The 26064-nt window shown below is 34.6% G+C and overlaps 1 protein-coding gene across 1 annotated transcript in view; it reads left to right on the top strand.

Annotated features, from left to right (window-relative positions):
• LOC145243906 (voltage-dependent calcium channel subunit alpha-2/delta-3-like) overlaps positions 1-26064 on the top strand; it is a 1923318-nt gene that overhangs the window by 1791142 nt on the left and 106112 nt on the right. Inside the window, exons 15-19 of the mRNA XM_080107017.1 lie at positions 4538-4618; positions 6204-6278; positions 9368-9442; positions 11989-12066; positions 23385-23446. Coding sequence (XP_079963143.1) covers positions 4538-4618; positions 6204-6278; positions 9368-9442; positions 11989-12066; positions 23385-23446 — 371 coding nt within the window. The remainder of the gene's footprint in view (positions 1-4537; positions 4619-6203; positions 6279-9367; positions 9443-11988; positions 12067-23384; positions 23447-26064) is intronic.

Raw genomic sequence — 26064 nt, 5'->3', positions numbered from 1 at the left:
AATCCATCCACCTTAAAATGCTAGTTTATTTTGGTGTCTTACTCTATCCCAACCCCATTTGTGCTGATGAGGAGACAATATTAAATAAAAATTCATTGTCAATTATTGTCAATATACATATAATATTATCTGCCAATATTAATAGAATGAATATCGTTTCCGAAACGATCGTATTAATTTTTACCCTCAATATGAATATAGCTCTATGATAAATATATCTATTGAGCTTACTATATATCTACACTACTATGAGCAAGGTTCCTTTAAAGTATTAATGCATTAAATTAAACCTTGCTCTTCTAGTCTTCCGGTTTTATTCCCTCTACATACATACATACATAATATATATATATATATATATATATATATATATATATATATATATATATATATATATATATATTATATATATATATATGAATGTATGCATATGCGTGTGTATGTGTAAGATGTGTTGTTGTTAATTTTTTTTTTTTTGCGATATTAGCATATGCCCAGCAACAGAGACAAGTGGACGTCGTAGCTAACGGAAGTAAGGTTGTTGATTAGTCGATTTAAAAAAAGCAGAATTTTTTAGCGGGGAAAGTCCGAGCATGATGGGGATAATTATTCTATTTTCAGCAAGGCAGACAAATACATTAATATAAATCTCATATGAAATCAACGTGGTCAGAATCCATTGTGAGGACAATATATTCTCATCTGCTCCGATACTAATAATAATAACTCAACAGATAACCCAACTACAAACCCTTTGCTAATAATTTGATATGCGATGTAAATTCCAATGTTGACAGGAGTGAGCAATAAAGTTAATTTAAAAAAAAAAAACGAATTTTTCCGGATCCAGAAATACACAAAGAGGCAAGTTTGATCTGTGGTTGAAAGAAATGAGCTTTAAAATGGACTTAAAACTAACTCGGAGCTTACAAAAGGATGAGGTGATGTTCGTTCATCGCTTGCAAACATGACCACGATTATGCAATTGTTCTGTGAGTTCAGAGATTGCTTGTTAAACTGATTCAAGCTCTGAAGTATTTCGCACATGTTGGACACCTGTGGGATAATTCTTATATCAGAGATGCTGACTGGTCAGTTTTCTCCAGTCGTACATTTCACCTCACGTTCTTCATTGTGTGCTGATTCAGCAATTGTAGACCGTTTGTGGCTTGCAGTATGCCAGGTTTCCCACAAGTTGGAAAACAAACCATACTGTTTGAGGGAGACCTTCAGACTCTCCTTGACTGTTTCTGCTATCCTTATGCGATTCTTTTTCCTTTTGACAGCTCACAAAAAAAGAGCTATTTTGGGAGCCTTGAAACTGGCATGAAAGGACGATAGTGGATTGATGACTCCACACCTCAGACTCAAGGAAAATTTGTGGCAAGAAAAGACACAGCGAGACAATTAAATTAAGAAAACAAAACAAATATATATATATATATATATATATATATATATATATATATATATATATATATATATATATATATATATATATATGTATAAGAACTAGAGAGGAAGAAAAGAGAAAAATAGGACAATACACGAACTATGATTCTGTCTTCTGATGATTTCACAGAGGACTCTATGACACAATAGATTTTTATTTTGTATATTTTTGTTTCTTCATCCAACTAAGTACATATTCCTTAAAACCAAGTCCTGCCTCCAACCTCTCTGTTGGTTAAATGTTCATAACTTGTTGATGCCATTTTTTTTATTGTTGTTTTGTTCTTCTCATATAATATCATCTTTCGTCATGATTGTATTTTGTTTACCCTCCCCCCCTTTGGCCCTTTGAGTTTTGGTTAAAATTTGATTAAATCCCTTTTAGTAATAAAATCCAATTTACAATCAATTTACTGCTGTTCGTTTGCATCGTTTCATGATAGAATGAGAATAAAGGTATCTATGAACCTGACATGTCATAACATGTGACATCACGTTTGATCTATTTTTTTAAAAAAAATTATGTTGCAGCAACGCAGAGTTGAGAGCAGAGTCAGAGATTCTCTCCAAGCTCGTAACAATATATATATATATATATATATATATATATATATATATATATATATATATATATATATATATATATATATATATTCAAATTTCTGGAATGTATTTTTTCGTTTTTTTTTATAGTAATCACTTCTTTTAAAATATATTTCTCAATTTTTCTAAAGATCACTTTTCTCTTAAATTTATACTGCACCGCTGAAAGGTCTTTTAGATATGCTCACACACATCGATTGTTCAGACCCTTTACTACCTCTTTTGGGGATTGATACACTTGATTATACTGCATTGTACTTGATCTTCAAGAATTCTTCTGATCAATTCCAAACACATCAAACTCACCTGAGAACTATTTTCCCTAGGAACATTACACTGTAATTTAACCCCGAAGCTTGATCATTTACTGATTTTTGAGGTTCTATTGAGGATTACCTTACCCAAGATTCATTTCTCGCTCTCTCTTACTTTGATGGAACGGTCATTACTGACCAACCGTGGCACTATTCACAGATCGTCGCCATTAACTCCAGTTCTGCGCGATGCTTATATCCGCGATATCCTTCATGTTGTCTGATATTCTTGTTTTTGGCCTTCCATGTCCTCTTTTGCCAGGGACTGTACCAAAGAGCAGATCTTTTGTTAGGCCGTCTGTTCTGGCCACATGCCCCAAAAATCCCAATTTCCTGTCATTGATGTTGTCCAGCACTCTTCAGCATAGTCCAATTTTCTCTAGAACCCCTTTGTTTGTATGTTTGTCCACCCAGGTTACACAAAGAAGTCTATGGTAGTATAAAAATTGAAAAGCAGCAATTTTCCTCTTGTCGACTTTGTTCAAGACCTAACATTCTGCTCCGTATGTTGCTATTGTGAATACCAAAACTTGCAGGATTCGTTTCTCTGTGCATTGTGAAATGGATCTGTCTTTCCAGATATTGGTTAGTGCAATCATTGCTGTCCATGCCATTGCACTACATCGTCTTACTTTGGTGTCATCTACTTTGTTTGCATAAACTACATTTGAAGTTTATTTTCAAACCAATTTCTATTGGACTACTATCGTCCCACCTGGATTACTATTCTAAGGACTTTGGTTGGACCATCTATCATTTAAAAAAAAAATTTTTATCTTATTTTTACTTAAATTTTTGGTTTCTTTTTCTCCGCCAACTTTCTCTATTTTACTACCTTTTTCATGTTTTTATCTCCTTTTCCCGTTGTCTAACCTTGCCCTTACTAATACTCTGACCCCAAACCTAACCTTGCCCTAACCAATACTCTAACTCTAAACCTAACCCTGCCTTTACCAATACTCTGATCCTAAACCTAACCCTACCCTTACAAATACTCTAACCCTAAACCTAACCCTATCTTTATGAATGCTCTAACCCTTCCCTTACAAATACTTTAACCTTAAACCTAATCCTGCCCTTACCAATACTCCTTGATTTCCATCCTCATCCCTTGTAATAGCGCCCGTTAATTCACGCCATATTTTTTTCATTTTTTTTTTTTCTTATTTTTAATCTAAATGTTTTCAAGACGGTTTTATTTTTGTATATAATTATGGTGTTATAATCTCGGGTTTTCGCCTCTTCTGATGAGAAACATTTAGCTTCGAAATGCCATGGCCTAAAGAAATTCTTTCCCACTTTCTTCTGATTTTGGTCTTTATTGATCTGTTAATTTGATAATGTTTTATGTCACTTTTATCAGATATTTTTCCTAAAATTGATACGCTTTGAATTCAAACAAAGAGATTCAAACAATTACAGTAAATATTCTTTTAATGTGTGAATCAATTTTTGAGCAAATCTTTAGAAACGGAAATTATCATTTATAATCATCAGTTGTGAAAATTCTATTGTCAAATGTTTTTCTTTTCACAAATTTGTAAAAATAAAAGTTCTTTCTTTGGCGTATGGCTGCAATGGTTAACGGGATATCTACTTCAAAAGACACATTCTATACAAACATTGCTCAAGGCGATCAGAATATTTCTCCATTTATAGATTTTGCTTAATCTTAAGACAAACTTTTATGGCTTCTTTTTATGAAAATGGATTATTCTACAAGAATGAATTTTCTCTACGATTAAACAATTATGAGATGAAAATCCGATGTTAAATTTAAATGTGACAAACTGACGAGAACCTTATTTCAAAATGGAGCCCAAGAGAGCAACATAAATGCTCTTTCAAACCAAACCCTGGCAGATCAATGAAAATTCTCTTTCAACTTAAGCCTTATAGACCAACGAAAATCCTATTGAAAACTTAAGCTTAGACACATAAAAATATGATTTCCAAATTAAATGTTTACAGGCGATTTTTAAAACACATACCTTTGATCTTTATTTTGCATATATCGAAAGCAGCTTGTCCTGTCAAGTGGCACACCAAGATAAATTGAGTACAGGGTGTTTTATAGGCTTTTACCTTTTCAAGTGATGTTGAGCGCCACTTGGGCTAGGTGGTTCTTAAATTATAAAAGTTATGTTTCTACTCTTGTCTTGTTCCAGGACGATGACTATAAACTCCTGGGAGTTGTGGGCACAGATGTTCCTATGGAACAAATCTATAATTTGCTTCCAAAATATGCGGTGAGTATGATTCTTTATTTATGAGCTAAACTGAGTCTGATATATATCGAGAAACAAATGTTAAATATACTAGGAATCACCAAGAGATTACTCTTGGGCACTATAAATTGTTTTTTGTTTGTTTTTAGTACTTCTGCAATATAAGGGCAGTGCCATTTTTTTGTGCATTTTACTGAACTGTCACCAGGTGGCGCTTCTCGGTTAAAGAACAGGGGACCAAGTTCATTCATTTCATTCCATTGAAATTGTTTATTAATTTAAAAATTAAAACTATAATATATCATGTATATAACTTTGTTGACCCTTCAACAGGTGTCACAAAAAAATTAAAACTACATTTTGTTACAATGATAATTTTACTTTAATTCAAAAATGTTTCCAAAAAAAAAATTGAATGCTGATTTAATTAAAAAATTATTTTATAAAAATTATATTTTCTTCTGCAGACTTTTCAATAAATGTTTTATTTTATATTTTGATACATTTTTATGCAATAAATGTTTTCGTTTTCAAATATTTTTGTGTTCATAAAAAATCTTGTTTCTTATTTAACCAAGAAGAAATTGGAGTTATCGCCCCTAACAATGGTGTCGTCCGTGTAATGCAGAAGTGCTGGGTTTTTTGTTTGTTTGTTTGTTTGTTTTTCTGTTTTTTTTGTTTGTTTTTTTGTTTTTTTTTTGTAGCCTATCGTTAACCATTTCCATAGCCTTAATGTTATATGAATTATAATTGATAGAGTCTATATGTTGATAAAAATCATTAAAACTTTCAAACTTTACTTTGACGCAATACCACTGGTGACTTTTTAAAATGTATGTCTTAGTGCTGGGACGATTAATCAGAATCGAAAACATCAGAACTTATTGGAGTATAGGAATCGATGTCAGAAAAAATTGTGCTTATTTTCCAAAGCCAAAGAACGATTCTTTATATTGTTATTATTTGTTTTTGTTTAAAAGTTAACTTTCCATGGCTATTTCTAATTATGAAATCATAAATATTGATTAATTTTTAACTACCAATAAAAATTTATAAATCACCCCCACAAGTGTATGTCTTACATTTGTAAGAATATATGTATATAATACATGCGGTTTTACACCTATATGATCTCCTACATCACACACACACAAAAATATAGAAAAATCCTCAAGCAATAAAATATCTAAAATACTTTTTCAGGAGTAAAAAAAGGCTGTGCAGCCTGTAACTCCTGCTCATGCCTGGTCTTCTTATAGTCTCACTAGTCATGCATGGTTCGAACAGTGCACTTGTCTACTGAACCAGTCATTGTTTAGTTTGCTTTTAAAGTCATTTGTATCGTTTGCATCTACAACTGAATTGGGAAGCTCATTGCAGTTTTTCACTACTCAAGGTCCAAAGGAATGCTTCCTCTCATGTTGAGTCTGTTGTGTTTTGGGGTCAGTTTAGAGTTGTTTCCCTTTATTTATTTATTAGATATTTTATAAAAATTTACTGCATTAATGAAATATCTTACCTGTCGGATAGGCTTTCATCTTGTTTCTGTAATTGTAATATGTATCTTTCTCTTTATTCATATTCAGCCGAATTTATATCATTTTAGATAGGAGTCCATGGCTATGCCTTTGCAATAACGAAAAAAGGATACATTTTATTCCATCCAGATTTTCGACCATACGTAAGTAAAACATGTTATCTATCTGTCTATCTATCTATCTATCTATCTATCTATCTAACGAAGATTATCTCCATTAAATACCGAAATAAACTAGTTTCTTTCATGAATTCAAAATTTTTAATATTTAATCTTAAACACTATTTTAGTCAAGAGACATAACTTTCTACTTTCATTGCTTCAGAAAACCCAAAATTAGTAATAATCATATAAAAACAGTTTCTTTCGCAATGTTCTATATTACCATTAAAAAAAAAAAGAAAACTTTTATTTAAGAAATCCGAAACATCAGAAAGCGAATTTAAAATTCTACTTGAACATGCAATAAACCATAAAATGGCCACCTACTGCCAAAGAAATTGTCTTTTATACAACAGACTTCTGCATGATAGATTAATTCGACTCGTCACTGTTATGAAAAACAAACATAACTAATTGATAAAAATAAGTCTTTTTAGGAGTTAATCGCTTCAGGATAGCCACTCTAACTTCTCATGTAACCGTGTGTAACCACTCCCCTTTCTTTTAGTTGAGGTAATAATCCTAACCAAAATAAAATTCTGTTGTTCTATTTAAGTATATTGCAATGAAGTTTAATAAAGCATAATTTAACAGAGCATTTAATAAAGCATTTCACTGAAGTATATTTCCTTCATGTGTAATTCAATAAATTGTATTGTAAAAGTTGCATTATTGTTACCCTTTTTTAATGACCGTCCAGCCTTTGAAATTCTTTCAGCTCGAGTGCAAAAGTATGTGTGGATATATATATATATATATATATATATATATATATATATATATATATATATATATATATATATATATAGTAATTTATAAAATATATATGGCGATTAAGCTACACTGAATATTCTGCGTTTCATCCACCTATAGGATAAGCCTGACGAATCCTATAGTTGGATGAAACGCAGAATATTCAGTGTAGCTTAATCGCCATATATATTTTATAAATTACTAACTAGCTCTACCTACGTATTTAGCACTTTTGAAGTAAATACTTAAAGTTTACACATAAATCTATACTTTCGTATATTAAATTTATGCGAATAAATGAAGTAGTTATATATATATATATATATATATATATATATATATATATATATATATATATATATATCGTCTATCAACCTGCTTTTACAAAATACAAGCTGACAAGTTGTTTATACAAAAACTTTGTTCATTTCAATGGAACAACTTAGCGTATAGAGAGAGAGAGAGAGAGAGAGAGAGAGAGAGAGAGAGAGAGAGAGAGAGAGAGGAAAGTGTGGAGTGGAAGTATCTTGGTGATGACAAATGACAACTTGGTCGGCTCTCTCTCGTTCTAAGTTTGCCTTGGTTTGCTTTTCCCAGCCGAGACCAAAACATCCTGATTGTTGATTGTTTTAAATATCGGTCAATGTAACCGTGTGCAAATTCTTTGCGGCTTTTGATTTCTGAATGGAATATCCCTTTGCTTTGGAATTTTGCCAAGAATCCACTGCGTGTGTGCACAACCAGCGATAATTCTGGCATTTCCCAATACAATATGTAACATAACATTAGTGGAATGGGGACAAAAATTGATGGTCACATGCAATGTTTACGAGACTAAACTTGTTTCCTTCAATAATTACAAGAAACCTTCTCTACCACCAATAGCAATGGCCAATGACTCTTTATCTGAAAGTACATCTTTTAGGCTCCTTGGCCTAACGTTCACAGGAAACATGAGCTGGAATAATTACATTGACAGTATTGCCAGGATCGCTGCAAAGAAAATAGATTCTCTCTACTGTACTAAAAAGCTCTTAACGCCCGAAAGTATCCTGTACCTCTATAAGGTCACCATTCGCCCATGTATGGAGTATTGTTGTCATATTTGGGCTGGTACATCTGGCACTAGTCTATCGTTCCTAGACAAGGTTCAAAAGAGACTCGCCAACCTGATAGGTCCTGAACTTTCATCTAAGCTTCAACCTCTCTCCCTTCGACGAAATGTTGCATCCCTCTTTCTGTTCTACAAGTACTTTAACGGTGAATGCTCTGACGAACTGCAAACACTTGTACCCCCTCGACGTAAATACCCCCGACAAACCTGACAAGCAGCTAAATCCCACCCTTCACAGTAGAGATCCCTAGATGTAAGAGAGCCTTCTACTCCAGTAGTTTCTTCCCCAGAACCGATAGACTTTGGAATTCCCTTCCAGATCCCTGCTTCCCCAACTATACTGACAAGCAGAAGTTCAAGTGTAACGTGAACCGACACCTTGCTGCCCAACTCCCTACATAATACCCCTGATGCTTATGTCCCTGATAGTAGCCCCCTACATCAAAGTGGCAATGTGCCTTGTTTGGGGTGAAAAAGTACTTAAAAAAATAAATAAATAAATAAAAATAACGTCGTCACATTTAAACACGGATCTAACATTGTGTGTAAAAGTCTTGCGAAGAAATAAAGGAAAGAAATTTGACACAAGTTTTTTTCACTTAACAGAAATGGCATTTATTACCCGTCATTCCCACACCAAACTGCCTGCCTGACATGTATTTTCCAAGCCACCGACAATATCATCAATTAGTTGCTTAATCTGCAGCTATAACCAGCTGTTATGGGTGTAATTTGTTCCACTATATGCGACCATCTGTAAATCTTGTTAAAAGTTTGGATTACATCTTGTTTAATCTCTGCCATGTTGACACATGCTTTTTTTCCTCTTTCTTCCTTCTCTTCTTTCTCTGATGTCATATATAGTAAAAACTACAGAGTATGATTAAAGAAAAGTGGTTTGAAACATATCACAAAGTGCTGGGTGCTTGAAAACTACAAAAGGCTATCTCGGAAAGTTACCACCCCTCTGAGTGAACTTTTAACCATGAGAAATAGGGGTATTACCATTATCCAACTAAAACTCACATTTTTAATTGAGTATAGAAAATACATTCATATTTTGATTTAGATAGGACAATGTTCTGTTCACAAAATGACAGCAGGCCGCAGTTTCATCGAATATTCTACCCTGCATATGTATACATACATTGTCATTTTAGGCATTGCAATTTTGTCTTATTTTTCTCCTTTTTTTTTTTTGCAGGAAAATGACGAATTGAAAACAAACTATAACAGTGTTGATTTGACAGAAGTGGAACTTGCAACCAATATTAGTGAGGTATGTACACTAAAAAATAAACTAATTAACCGATCATTATGAATTTTCATACACAGCTGCTAGGTATAATGAGTTGAAATGTATATAAACTAACATATAAAAAAAACTTAACCTGGATTTAAAACAGGTCAAGACACTAGATATCTACGCTAAATAGCACACACAAAGGAACGGGTCAACCAGAGGTCAAATGGGCCTTTGTTCTGTAAATGCCTGCTCATTGGCTGATTAGGAATTCTCACATAAGCCTGAAGAATCCTAGAGTGGATGAAACGCGGAATATTCAGTGTAGCTTAATCGCCATATATATTTTATAACTTACTATATGTATATATATATATATATATATATATATATATATATATATATATATATATAGGAGCAAAAATAAAAACTTTTCTAAATCGAAGGTGAAGAATTATAAATGTAGATATATATATATTTATAGAACAACAATCTTATCTAGATTAAAAAGCTTATGAGTGATAGAGCCTAATATAAGTAGAAAAAAAAATCAGGATATTGTAGATTAAATTTACAATATTTTATTCAAAACAAGGAATACAAAATAAAGGCTCTTCTCCTCAGTTTTGAAGTGGGATACTTGACAAAACAATCTTCCATGGCCATGTTTTTTTCTTTTTTTCCATTTTAACATTGGTCATGCAAAATTGTTTTGCCATATATCCTGCTTCAAATCTAGTTCTCTACTTTTTAATTCTTTCCATTTGAACTTTATATTTAATTTTAAAAAAAAGCTTCAAATGTCTCTCTATACAAGAACTATTGATTCCATGGATTGGATTTTCCTCTCACCTTTCACGACAGGATTTTTCTACACGGACTTTTCCTTTTCTAACCCCGGATAATTGTTAATAGAGATCCCAAAGGATATCTAACAAAACTCTTTCTGGATATTACTGGATATTTACAATTATATATTTGAATTTTGCTGAATATCTCCTTTCATTTTATCTATAAACTTTTTATTTTTCTTTCAGTTTTCTATCTCAACTGTTTTTAAAAGTTGAGCTCACCAGCAAAAATAGATACTTAGCTATATTTACCTTTTGCTAACTTTTTACCTCTGAGGAGAAGAGCCTTTCTTTGAAACTCCATGGAATAAGGAATCGTTCACCTTTATTTCATATTCCTTGTTTTAAATAAAATATAGTGAATTCTACAACATATATATATATATATATATATATATATATATATATATATATATATATTTTTTTTTTTTTTTTTTTTTTTTTTTTTTTTTCTTGTCTTTCAAATAATATGAAAACTTTTTTTTTTTTTTTAGTTTGTAATTCCTGTCGTTATTATCTTGGGTTTATTTGGTAGAGTTAGTGCTATCCAATTAAAATGACAGGAATTTAAAACAAAAAATCACTTTTTAGATGATAGCTGAGAGGGGAATTTTGTTATTTTATATATATTATTATTAAAAATAAACAACACATATATATATATATATATATATATATATATATATATATATATATGAAAATGGAATAAATATAGTGAATTCTACAACATATATATATATATATATATATATATATATATTATTATTATAATTATTATTGTTATTATTATTATTATCGTTTTATCTGCTTAATTACACATGTTTCGATTACCGAATCATCTCAATGATCCAATAACTTAATCAGACTTTCAAAAATATTAGATAAAGCACACAAAAAAGGGGAAAAAGAATTTCGATTCCGATTCGACATTAGCAGCAGTTAAGTTTTAAGATTTAAAAAAACATTGGAAGGTTGTAAGGAGCGAGGGGGAGTTTAAAATATTAAACCAGACACGGATAGAAATAGAAGTAGGAGGGAGAGAGAGAGAAAGAGTGGAAAAGAAGGGCGTAAGATGGGTAAAACTTTGAAGGCAGTGGTAGGTGGAGAGAAAAAGAGGGATAAAAAATAAAGGAACGAGAGAGACAAGCAGTTAATAATGTGGTGCTAACTTTTGGACTGGAGGTAGACGTAGGGGTTAGTCGTTGGATACATGCCATATGGAGTTTGACACGATAAAATCCATGCGGTTTGGGGGGGGGCGTTGTTTGCAATAACTAAGATGCGTCCTGTTTCTTTCCTTTCTCTTTTTCTCATGTAACACATTACTAGGACACGTGCACCAAGTGCTCCAATCGTGTCTTATACACACATACTTATACTGAAGTGCAATAAACTTTCGCATACATTCCAACTTTATCGAGATAAGCTTAAACATTGCAATCATGAACAAACTAACAACTTAAAAAAAAAATTAATTTCAATCCACACTTGATCAGCAAAGATGAACAACATGAATGCATATACATATTTTATGTATTTTTTACCAAAAGCTATTGTCTGTAAAAAATGTATCAATATTCTTTCTTGTTTAAATAAAGTCTACATAGGTATATGTACTCGATATCTATTTTTATGAATTATGTCGATAAACATGCAAGCCTAATACATGCTAAAGTCAATTATTTAAAAAGTTATGTATAAATATTTTTTTTGTTTCTCTTTGTCCTTCAGGTAAAAATTCTGGAAACAGCTATGGTCGACGGGCACCATGGAAGTATTTCTATGAATGTTGTTAAACATGATAATTTTGTAAGTAAATCTTTTATCTTGAATATTGCTAATGTAACCTTTGTATAATGGAGATATTGTGTCCGTAAACTAAATTATGTTCAATTTCTGTTTTTTTTTGTTTTTACTTTTGTTCATCCAAACAAGGCATACTGACACTGAAGTGTAAGGGGATACTGTGATAGGAGCCAGATTTATAGTATCTGGACACGTAATTGGTAAGCACGATATTTAACATTACATTCGAGTTTCTGTTAGTAAAGAAACAGGATTTTTTTTTTTTTACATGGTGGTCACCACTTATCAAGGCCTGGAAGCCACTCAGGGATAAGGGTTATTGCAAGTACAGTACGTTAGTGTGGAGATTTGATGAAGGATGCAGGGAATAAATTCCAAAACAAGCAGTCCGAGGAAAGAAGCTATTAGAGTAAACAATCTTACGATGTCTAGGGACTTCTACAGTGGAGGGATGAGATTTTGCTGCTGGTCGGATGGTTTGGAGGTATTTACATTGAGGGCATATTAGTGCAATAAATTAATCAAGTACAGTCTATATCGTTGTTGTTGGTAGAAGTCGAATACGAATATACATTTTGCTCATCAGAATTGAGCCAGTCCCAGCTACAAAGTGTTTTAGGTGATCCACGAGGCACAACTTTGTGTCACACACACTTCAGATGTCATCATCCGCTGCGGTAAACATGTGCTTGACATGCAGGTTCAAGGAGGCATCTTGCAGCAGGTTATGGTACAGCATTACGTGGAGTACCACCTTGTCACCTATCCACCAGGCGAGTTTATTTGGGAATACATTTTTCCCACCAAATTAAATGTGCCCCCAGATACCAACCTGGAAATGTGTACGATTCAACATGGTAAATGCAGCATCGAATGGTCACCATCTGGTATCAAATAGTCACCCATCGGGTACTGGCCAGGTTGTTCTATAAAAGTACTTATAGAACAAGCATAGGGATGCAAAACTGTGTTGATGCGACAGGGGTTGGAGTTTGGTTAACAATGCAAGGACTATTAACATTAAAAATTCTTTTTTGCACTCTAGCTAAGATGGAAATGCTAAGGGTTGGTGCACCAGCCCTGATGTGTCAACAATACTCCATACAGAATAATGATGGTTTTATAAAGATACTAGCAGGCCACCCAGTGTGATCTGGTCATAAAATATGCTTAAATATATTTTAATTTAAGCAGATTTTGTATTTGTTATTGTAATAGAGCACAGACGCACATATGACAGCAGTAGCAGCTATATGCAAATGACCGAGCCGTGTGCAAGGTGACGTCACAACACAGATGAAAGAAAGAAGAAGATTATAAAAAAAGAAAAGAACATGGCCCAAAAAGACATACATGGGCTGAGAGCAGCAGGAAAAGTTGCATCCTAAACATGGTTGAACAAAGACAGAGTACTATGTGTTCGACATGGCAGAGTTTTGTTAAGCACATTGGAGTACAAGAAGACTTTTGAATATGAGACAAGGTGTTATTTTGGAAAGTACCTGTAAATAAATGTCTGTTTAACTGGAAAAACAAGAGTGAGTTGAATTCTTTCTTTGTCTGTTTCCTTGCGACTGTCTGCATACAACGTGTTGGTCTTGAGTGTTGGCATGTAAGGATTGCGTTACATTATTATAGAGTCAATTATCTATTGATTATTTTATTGTATTCAATACATAGTAGTGATTCTAAATGTTTTTTGGAATATATATATGATTTGGGTGTCATTAGTTAGAATCGAAACCAAAACATTTAGTTCTTCAGTGTTATTTGCTAACCTCTGAGCTAAGTCCACATGCATATTAAAACTTTACAAATTAACCAACTTATGCATATAAATGTATTTTTGCGCATTTATAGAGGAGCACATTAAGTTGACTTATGCCTGCCAAGTTGGATTTTTTCAAATTTGCCCCCTTAGCAGCTATTTTTACTGGCTAAAAACCAAATTGCATTTGTTCAACAGATCCAAATCCCCTACATATAAAGTCTCAAGTCTGTAGAGCAAAAATTGACAGAGTAGTTTGGTAGGCACTGTTCAGCACACATACAAACAAACACGGTCACTTATATATGTATATATATACTAACAAGCCACCCGGTATTGCCTGGTCATAACATACACTTAAATATGATATTTTAATTCATGTAGATTTCGCATTTATTATTATTATTATATTATTCTCTATTGATTATTATATTGTACCCAATATATATAGTAATGATTTCAAAAGTTAAAAAAGAAAATGACATCAGCTGGAATCGAAACCAAAACATTCAGTGCTCCAGTCTTAGTCGTTGTTTCGTGTTTTAGTCATCATCATTACCATCTGAGCTATTATCACATGAATAAAAAAGGCTAAAAATTAAGCGACTCGAAGTTAAAAATGTATATGTACGCATGTTCAAAAGTTAGTCATCTTACTCTTGTTAAAATCAACTTTTTTTTTAATTTGACCCCTCAGCAGCTATTTTTTATAGACTAAAAAATAAATGGAAAGTGTTCCCGAGATCCAAATACCCTATATATCAAGTTCCAAGTTTGTAGACCACATATTCAGAGGAAGGCGTTTAATAGAGACGTTTCACACACACACACACACACTGACAAGGTCACTTTTATTTATATATATATATATATATATATATATATATATATATATATATATATATATAGAGAGAGAGAGAGAGAGAGAGAGAGAGAGAGAGAGAGAGAGAGAGAAAGGGAGATAGGTAGGATATTGGCAGATATTAGAAGTTTTCAAGTCTGGTAGAACGAGGCTACCTTTTCTGCAACAGACTTTGCAATATATTCTATGTATTTCACTTTATTCTACAACAAACATATTTTTCAAGGATTTAACTATTGTGTTGCTTGTATGGACATTCAGCTTGCCCTCATATCGGGGATAGAGACACGATTGTATCAGGGGAGTCGTTTATGAAAAGAATTAACAATAGTATATATTCCACTATCGACCTATAGAGCACATCTACATTGATGTGGTGTTATTTAATTAAATCTGGACAGTAGATATATGCAAAACACCAAACTCCAAAGGTAGGACTATGCTGAATTAATGGATTAGTGATCTCGGGTCAGTTGATGTAGAACAGTTGACATAGCAGGTTCAGTTCACAGTGAACGGCCAAGAAAAATGGGAGGTCATAGGAATTGACTTGAAAGAGAGATGGATAAATGAAAACCTGTCCAGAGCTAGGTTAGTTTGCAAGTCAATTCCTTAAAGCCGTCCAACACATGCCAGAATGTGAGACGACATTATTATCATCAGTCTCTATCTTCAGTCTGTAGTGGAATAGGCATGTAAATAGATGGTAACATTCAATGCTGCTAAGACTAAGCTTCTTTCCTTAAACAATTACAAGAAACTTTCATTGTCATGCTAATAATACGCTGCCTGAAAACTCTTTGTTCAAACTCCTCAGTTTAACATTAGAGGAACGCCTTCAGTTTGTAGTGGAATGAAGCTATAAATGGATGATAACGTTCAATGCTACCAACACTAAGCTTCTTCCCTTTAATAACTACAAGAAACTTTCTCGACTACCGATTGCTATGGCTAATGATTAGGGCTATGACAACAGCATATTCTTTTCCTTGTTTTGATTCTCAGGTATATATTCATTTATATCTTATATATTTTTTATGTGGAGTGATGTGGTTCTCGGCTGATTGTGTCTGTGTTGGATATATACTAGAGAGGAAAAACAATGAAAAGAATATGCTGTTGCTATAGCCCTACTAATGAAACATTACATGAATGTACTTTGTTCAAACACCTAGGCTTAATATTCACAGACAGCATGAATTGGAATAAATACATTGAGGTAATTGCTGAGATTGTTGAAAAGAAGGTGGGCTCTCTTTACCATGCTAGAAAATTACTCAACCGTATAGTGTACTCTACTATTCGCCCATGCATGAAGTATTGTTCCCACATCTGGACTAGTGCATCTGCCATTAGTCTCTTGCTCTTAAACAGGGTCCAAAAAAACCTAATAGGCCCCGCACTATCAACCAAACTCCAACCTCTGTCACATCACCGAAATGTTGCATCCCTGTGCCTGTTTTACAAGTATTTTAATGGAATCTGCCCCAACGAACACAAAGCATTTGAATACCCTCAACGTAAATACCCAACTAACCAAACAAGCAGCAAAATCCCACCCCTTCACAGTAGAGATTCCTAGATGCCGGAAAGCCTTCTACTTTAATAGCTTTTTCCCTCAAACTGCTAGACTTTGGAATTTCCTTTTGATTTTCTGCTTCCCTGACTGTACTGACTTGCAGAAGTTCAAGTGTAATGTAATCAGGCATCTCGCTGCTCAACCCCCTAAATAGTGTCCCTGCAAATTTGGTTCTAAATAGAAGCCCCTTACGTCAAAATGGCACGGTGACTTGTTTGGGATGAATAAGGGTACAAACAAAATCATCCTATCGACGACGCCACCATGACGATGGTGGTGATATGTATGAAGTTTAGTCGGAATACTCAATTAAAGAATTTCCAACTTTGGATCGATAAATATTTACACATCTCCGAATAATAATAAGCTTTGAAATAATTGGATCCCTGATCAGTATGCATTAAATGGCACTTCAATTGTATTTGACTCGGTTCAAGTCATACATTGTTAATTTTAATTCCATGTGTTACGCAATAGTAGCTGAGATACCCGTCTTTGCCGAGTGAAAACGGTATCACTATCTTCCATATAATAATACCTGTTGTGCTTTTGCTTCAATATTTGTATGTACAGATAGCTATTTCTTTGTGTTTAATACTAAAAGCAACAATTCAATATATACTCGAACAATGAAAACGTCAGCAGCAGCTGACCGAAGTATTAGTATTCTCTGTTGGAGGCTTTCAATTTTGTAGTTTTTGTAGTGTTGGAAATTTAATCAAGACGACAGTTGTTTTCTCTGATTTTTTTTTATTTTGTCCCAAACAAGACACATTACTACTGAAACGTAAGAATCTACTATGATTAGGGACAGGTTTAAAGGAGGCATCCTAGATGGGGAGTTGTGCAGAGAGATGTTTGTTCACATTACATTTAAATTCTGTATGCTGATACCATTTGGAAAATAGGAAGTAGGAAAGAAATTCCAGAGCATGCGATCTGGAGAAATAAACTATTAGAGTAGATATTTTTCCATCAATTTGTGACTTCTACGGTGAAGGGGTGGGATTTTGCTGCTAGTTGGGTTGGTTGAGGTATTTACGTTAATGGGGTACGAATTCAGTTAGTCCTTGGAACACATTCTGCAGACGTATGCATAAAAAAAAACATGGAGAAAAGCTATTGGTTGGTGCACCAGCCAAAATGTGAGAACACTACTCTGTGCATGGACAAAGAGTGGCTTTATAGAGCTATAGAATATATGCAGGTGGGAGAAGTTTTCTAACCTGATAGAGGGAACCCACCTCTTTTGCAGCAAACGTGTCAGTCTCATCTATGGATTTATTTAAATTCATGTGAATGTTAGGTTGAGTAGTTTGAACATTCGGTTCTTGGAAAGGTTGTTGTCAGCCATGACAATCGATGGTTGGAAAAGTTACTTATGATTATTAAAAGAAAAGAACTTTGTTTTTGTAGCATTGAATGTAACCATCCGTTTTTCTTTTGACACTTTTCTAAACTAATCTATACAAATAAAACAGTAAATGTGTGTGTTCGTGTGAAAATATTTAACCGATGAACTATTAAACTACTGGTCACATAACACTGAAATTAACAGATTAAATACTAATCATACACAAAGGATGGTTTATAACAAGTAAAATCTTTGTTTGGATGAATAACGCGTACAGGAATATGCCGGCAAGTTGAAATGCGAATTTTTTATTTCAGTTGCCAACATATTTTTATTACTTTTGCGCATGTGCAAATTCATTCATAAACTTGAAGTGGTCTAATACTAAATCTTTATCTATTTATTTATTTATCTGTTGATAGCTCAAATGGTAGGGAACGTGTTTCAAAAATAATAAAAATTTCTCTCGCCCATCTTAGGCAGTGGTGTGCACAGTTTGGTGATGATCTCCTGATGCTCAAGGCCAACTACTTGATTATGTCCCCCAAAGACTCGAATATAGGTCCTAATACTGAGAAATATTACAAGGAAGAGAAATACTTTAAATAGGATTAGATGTCCCCTCCCCAATCTTACATCTCTATGCCTGTTTTACAAGTATTTTAATGGAATATACTCTGATGAACTCTTTGCACTTGTATCCCCTCGACGTACATGTCCTCAACAAACCCACTTAGCAACAAAATCACACCCCTTCACTGTTGAGGTCCCTAAATGCTAGAAAACATTCTATTCTAATAGTTTCTTCCCTCAAACAACTAAACATAGGAATTCCATTCCTACTACCTGCTTCCCTGACTGTACTGATATGCAGGAGTTTAAATGTAATGTAAACCAATATCTTGTTAATCTTTCCTAGGTATGATCCCAAATAGTAGCCCTTTACGTCCAAGTGGCGATATGCCTTGTTAGGAGTGAATGTAAGTAAAAAAAATCTTAGGCAGTGGTGTGCAGAGGTTTGGTGATGCCAACTACTTGATTATATGCCCCAAATACGCGAATATAAGTCTGAGTATAATGTTGTGACCCTTTGGCTGTGATCATAGCGTATTATCTGTGTTAACTGTGGCAGGCAGGGTCAAAACATTATTATTAATAATTGATTTGAGCGATGGCAGGTCGCTGGATTGATTATTATGATTAGAAAAATAAACAATTAAATTGGGAAAAAATGATTGACAGCTGAAATAATGAACAACAGCAAAAAAATGTGATTTTAGAAAATACAGGAAAACATAACTTTTGTTTTGGATAAACAAATAATCAGATTTATGTTACGTCAGCGGTTGGGGTCTTAGATACGTGATGATATGTAGATTTTGGTGGATACGAGAGTCGTTAGCTGAACATCAGGGAGAACAGACAACTCAAGGGTCTCTCCATGACGCAGAGGGCGGCGTTTTCTCAGGCTGCCAAGATGTGAAGACATTGTAATCTCTGAAGACGCTCGCCAGAATCATGAAAATAAATGTTCATAAATAATCCAGGTATGTGTCGTGTTTAATTTACACCTGTTAAAAGAACTGCTTGTCTACAACTGTTTCGATACGTCCACGTCAATCGCTTCCTGTTAGAACTGTTGCATAAATGTTAAAATATACACACTAGACAATCAACTAACTGATACGACGTATATACATATACGCATTTACACGTACATGAATATACAGATAAAATATAAACCCAACTATTCAACATGTACGTCGTTTTGGAAGATATTCATATACGCACACCACGAAACACTAATACTGAGAAATATAAGGAAGGGAGATAGTTTGAATAGGATTAGATACCCCCTCCTCAATTTGAATGCCCAGTTTCGCCACCCTATTGCCACCCTCTTTGAAGAACACTGGTTCTAAAAAGCCAGACTACCTCCTCCATTCAACCTTGTTCCATACATATATGGCATATTGATTAAGGTCTCTGTTTCAATCCTGTGTAAAAGTACACGGATATCAGAAGCAATTCGTATGTGTGATGGTAGAAATATGATCGGTTAACTTAAGTAAATCGATAAGAAAGCTTTATTGTCCAATAATCAATAAAAAGTTGGCACAGGAATTGCAAAAAAGAAATTAGAATTAACACCTTACACTAAGCCAAAGTTTTCTGCATAGATCAGAGGAACAAGAAAGAAATACGAATTGATCTTATACCAAAACTCTTAGCTCTAATATAAAAAAAAACAATTTCACGTTGCCTGCCTGACTTGTTTTTATCATTCGAAATGCAAACATTTTGCACAAAAACTGATTAATCTTTAAACGTTGCCATCCACAAATTGTGTGTCTGTTTTAAAAAAATCTTGTGAATTCGATATTTTCATTCTTTGAAGTAAAATTTAAATCCTCAATTCAGTATTTGTGTACTCAGATCAATCAGGGTTTACAGACCCCAGTAGAAGGAGGGGCAACAAGAGGAACAACTTTCGATTGATACTGGTTCAATCCTGACCATAACATGGCATTTGTAAACAGACATAAAAAAAAACAACTTTTTTGTTTTTTTGTCAGAAAAATTTATTTGTTTAATGTAGGGTGAGTTTTTTTCTTTTTATTTACAAAAATTTTGATAAAACTATTTAAACAAAACTTTTTAATAAACAAACCAGGGATAATTATTTTAGATTTAATATACTAATTGATCAGTACCAGATGAGTGAATATTCGGGAAGGCTAGGCACTGTGTGTACTAGGTCGTCATAGAAATTTCCAGGTTCGTATCTGGGGACGCATTAATTCACTGGGAGAAATGCACTTCCCAGTCTTCATTAAGCCGTGCATCTAGGAGAAGAAAATTTTGATGTAAAAACTTGCAGTCTACTGTATACTCTGTCCTGTGGCATTCATCTGCACCAACAAAGAATAGCAGTAATACCAAAAAGTGTGGGTGGTTCTACACAAAGCCTTCAGCACTATGAGGGGCGTGCAATAAGTAATGCCCCTGACCCACTTCCAGCTGTCTGATCTAGCTGAAATTTTGCATCTACAATAATTCATATCTCTACGGGTTATGTGGCAAATTACAGCTCTGAACTAATTGTGGTTTCTGTTTTACAGGTGTTTGAACTAAGTCAGGTGTGAAATGGAGCCTGTTGAATGTCGAACAGTGATCCGGTTTTTGTATTTGAAAGGACACACACCACAGGAGACTTTTGATGAAATGAAAGAAACTTATGGTGATAATGCCCCATCATATGACCTTGTAAAACGCTGGCATTGTGAATTCAAACATGGCCGGAAGTCTGTGGAAACAGCTCCAAGACCTGGTCGCCTCCCTTCTTCCATTGATGGGGCATCTGTCCGTCAAGTTAAGGCTGCCATTTTGAAAGATCAGCGCATTACTATTCGCCAAATAGCCAAAGATGTCAAGATAAGTACAGGGTCTGTGGAAACTATCATTCATGACCATTTGCATATGCATAAGTTGTCTGCCAGATGGATTCCCAGGTTGCTCACACCATTCCAAAAGCGAGAATGCATCGAGTGCTCGAGGATGAATTTGGAGATGTGCCAAGAAGATGAGTCAAAGTTTTTCAAAAGACTGATTACACAGGATGAAACCTGGGTCCATCACTATGATCCAGAGACCAAAGCTCAGTCAATGCAGTGGAAGCACTTGGACTCACCACTTCCAAAGAAGGCAATGGTGCAGCCCTCCGCTGGCATGGTCATGCTCACAGTCTTCTGGGACATTACGGAGTAGTAATGACAGATTTCCTGGCAAAGGATATCACAATTACAGGAGCCTATTATGCTTCACTTTTGAGGAAATTAAGGGAAGCTATCAAAATCAAGAGGCGGGACAAGATCAGCAAAGGTACTTTCCTCCTGCTAGACAAGGCTCCAGTCTACAACTTGCATGTCGCCAGATCAGAAGCATGGGCGTGTGGTTATGAAATCTTTCCCTTATCCTCCCTACTCCTGACCTTGTACCCTCTGACTTTCACCTCCTCCCAACCATGAATTTCTTTTTGAAAGGAAAGCGTTTCTCAGATGATGTAGCCTTGATTTCTGAAGTCACGTTGTGGTTGGAGGACCAACCTGGGATGTTCTACAAAAACGGTCTCCAGAGCTGCATCAAACGATGGGAGAAATGCATCACTCTGGGTGCTTCCTATGTAGAGAAAGATTAATAACTGTGCCAAGTTTCGTTGCTCTACTACTATGGGAAGTGGGTCAGGGGCATTACTTATTGCACGCCCCTCGTATAAACAAATCATCTGTGTGGATTTCCGAGCAACTTAGTTGTTGGGGCAGAAGCTCATGCATCGAAATCGACGGGAGAGTCAATCATATTATCATATATATATATATATATATATATATATATATATATATATATATAGTAATAAGTATTGTATATCTAAAAACTAAAAGGCTTCCAAAATTTGTACAAAAATTGTCTGCAGGATCCAAGGACATAATAGATAAAGTCCAACGTAAATTTCAGTTGTTAGTGGCATTCTTTTTGAGGTTGCATCGTCCAAAATGTTGTATTATAAACATTGATGATGAGAACAGTAGTCCGAATAATCCAAATTATCAATCCTCATCTAGAAATATTCAGAAACATTTAACAAGAGATTACGCTCATCGAAAGATCACTGAACAGGTGTCTTGGGTTTTTGCGACAGCATCTCAGCTGAGAAGTTCATCTGAAGTTCATTGAGAATGCTTCGTTTTCATTGGACAAATAAAGTCACATGATGACGGATATTTAGACTTTTAAGGGTAAAACAATTTGTCATATTGAATGAGTATGATGTTTTCCTTTAATAATGTTGCCTGACCAGATTAATTCCCAAAATTGTCTGGTCAACAATCAAATAAGCAAAAAGCAACAAAGGATGTACATCTACCCCCCCCCCAGATGGGCAAATTTTCTGTGGATGGGGCAACAGTTTGTCATTTTTCGACATTTACATAATTTGTAGTATTTGGAGTATCTGGACTAATTGTTTACGACGATTTGGTTCATGTAACCCTAACCCTAACCTCCAATCTTGTTTCTTGTCGAACTCGGGAATCTTTCTGTTGAACTTGTAAATCTGCACATAATTTTAAACAGAACCTTTTATTTAATCTATGAGATTTTTTAACTTTTATTCTTTTTTGACAATGTTTATTGATTTCACATTTTTAATTTTTGTCTCATGGAATTGTTTCACTTGTGTGGGCCATGTCATAGCCACGTTGTTCAGAATTTACATGAGATAAATCACTCTGAATGATGGACGCCTTTTTAATCATAAAACAAATTCTGGCCATATCTTCATATCTTCCTCATACTTTTTTATCATCGTTTTCCATTCAGGTTGTTGCAATACTTTTGATTCATAATGGGGTATAGGAAATCCCTCGATCCAGCTTATGAAAAGAAAAAAACATGGCTTCCAACTCAAGACAGGTGGTCATTCATTATTACAATTTGTTTTTTTCAAATCCAATGTCAACAAATCCTTGTCATGGATCACCCTAAAAATTAACCAAATGCAGTTCATATCATTGATTAATGTCAGTACTCCCATAGTGTTCCTCATCTTTCTTGTCTCATTAACCGTATCTTGGATTTGCTCTTGTATCATGTGTTATGTTTAACCAATCCTGACTTCATGTTTCACAGCCCACCCTCCCCTTCCCCTTTTTATTATTTCTTTATATTCACTTTATAATGACTGAAATTTTTTTTTCAGATCCGTGTAGCGAAACGAAGGTACCACTACTATTATAACAACATAGCAGGATTTCCTTTCAGGTTTGCATAAAACATTTTGGCTTTTCAATTTCTTTTTTGATTTTTCAGTTTTATTGTTTTCTACTTCTTCTTCCTCTACTTCTTCTAAAATGGCAGTTCACACCAAAACGAATGACACATGGGGATCTGCCTGACTAAGAAACCAAGACTGCCTACATTCAGAAATTCACCATATTTTATGGCCCCGAGGCCCACATTTATATAAATGAGTACAGGCCTTGTTTCCAGTCTTGTTGCACACGTGCCATATCATTTCAGTTCACCTCGTCAACCATTGTCTATAATTTTTATCATTTATCCATAATTCCTGCAGAAAGCATGAATCCCATTTCATTATCGTTTTTTTTTTTTTTATAGTCATAAGATAAGTCAGCTTGCAATAGTTTTGCACAAACATAGATAACTGCTAAGAGATATGTTGGGGACAGGATAGTCTGCTGTGTGATAGATGACCCCGTCCCCAGCTGTGCCATGGTGGATGTATTTAATGGTAGACGAATTGAAAAGGTAAAAGGTCACATCATGAGGACAAAAAAATACCGTTATATATCAGCGAAAGAAATGCAATTTCTTTACATAAATTTACATGAAGAAGCGATAGAAAGAATGAGAGTTTGTTACTTGCGATCGGTAGCTGTGAAAAGCTGATTGGCTAGTCAGGGCGCTGACCCGGAGCGGTGTTTATTACATCTTGACTGCTTGAAGGTCCAGCACAAAAGAGGAAGAAATATGAGGAACAGGAAGTGACGTAGCTCGGTCGCTCTTCTGAGTTAAAGGGGCAACAATCGAGTTAGGCTGGGAGTTTTCAATTCCCACAAATACCTATAGATAAGAGATTTCTTATTCAAGGTAGATAATCTCTCAAATAAAGGAAGAAACTCATTTTTGTGAAAATGAGTCTTTTATATTACAGATGATGATTAATTGCAAAGACCAAGTGAAATAGTGCTCAATATGACACAACCATTGGACAATGTGGCAGTTTAGCATATTTACCAACCCAAGCAACTTCCAGTTTTAAAACAACCTTTGGAAGAAAGCAATGTTATTTAATTTGAAGACCCCACTGTATTATGTTCCTTTGTGATGATGTCGGGTTGAACAAAAAGCAGTTTCTCATCAGCCAAGAAAAAAAGAACTCGCATCAACAAAATCCTTTATTAGAAAAATATAAAATACTCTTTTATTTCTCACTTTGTGTTACGTACTTCAGTCGGTAGACAGAAAGGGGGGAGCAGGAGGTGGGCAGATTTCAGCAACATATCACACTTTTGACTCTCTTCTCTTTTATTTCGCTTGTTTATATTGACCTGTTCTCTTGCAGGTGTTTGACCTCAGCAACTGTGAGGTCAACTACTTAACCTGTTCACCTCTAGCGACATTAGTTTTGACAAGTCTGCTCTCATCAGCCAGTTACTTTAGCCTGCTGACCGCCTGTGTGTGTGTGTGTGTGTGTGCGTGTGCGTGTGTGCATGCACGCGCACAGTCTTGACAAGCAACACCTTTACTTAAAGTGAAAACGTTGCTAATATTGTGTTCCTTTATTTAATCTAATGATCCTTGCTGCTATATTATGTTTTCTTTGTATTATGGATAAAATTGTTGAGCAAGTTTCATTTAACATATTTTCTTTTAATTATATTTATTTGACTTAATAGATTGCGAAAAATTCATATATTCTTCATATTCCTATAAATGTTGATTTCACATTCCTTTATTTTGTGCCACAACCACATGTCCCCTCACTCGACAACTCACTGACCCCAACATTGTGTGCTGTGGATTCTCATTCGTATCTCATTTTGGTTCTGGCCCTACCATCCTCTTTTTTAACCTATCGGTGGCTGTAGGTGGGGTGCGCATGGGTTCACGAGTATAAAAATAAAACACAATTTCTAAGGAAAATAGATACTCTTCTTTTTAGCAACCTTGCACATATTTTTCTCGTGTCAACAAGAGAAAGATCTTTAGCTCTTTGGCTACAAAATTATAAAGTACGGAACCTGTACAGAACAGATGTCTACTGAGAATTCGTCATCTTCAGGACTTGTATAGAATAACAACCCATCGGAAACTTTTCTGAAATTAAAACATGGCTTCCAACTCAAGGCCTTCTGTAATATTAGTTTTGACACCCCTTGACCCTTTTAATGTTCGTCCACATCTATATTTGCTGTCGCAACCAAAATTCTCAGTCGATTGATCAATTTATTTCACCATCTGCTCCAAGTTACGATGTATATTCAACTGCTGTCAAATGTCCAACTCATGACTCAACTTTAACTGTCGCCGACCATTGCCAAAAACCCTAACCCAACCAATGTCATCTGGACCCGGTTGTAAAACTTGCCAATCGTAAATATATTTCTATTGTTCAGTTCTTTGGCTAATAGCTAATAACTACTACACCCTGCTTAATAGTTCTTTTGTTCCTGTCATCTTAATTACGACTATACCTTAGCCCTTCTTTGTCTACCTCGATAAACGTATTTCCTCTTATTTTGTTGTTGATAGATCCAGGTCTCCAAGGGAAAGGAGAGAGATAAAGGAGATGTTCAGGATGGGCACGAGAAGAAGTACAGGAAGTACTAGCGGCATAAAGCCCCTCCGTTATAGAG

The sequence above is a fragment of the Euprymna scolopes genome, chromosome 22, assembly GCF_053919585.1.
Source record: "Euprymna scolopes isolate OS-2025 chromosome 22, ASM5391958v1, whole genome shotgun sequence".
In the NCBI taxonomy this organism is placed as follows: domain Eukaryota; kingdom Metazoa; phylum Mollusca; class Cephalopoda; order Sepiida; family Sepiolidae; genus Euprymna; species Euprymna scolopes.
The sequence above is the reverse complement of the archived record's forward strand: the minus strand, read 5'-3'. Positions and strand labels throughout refer to the sequence as shown.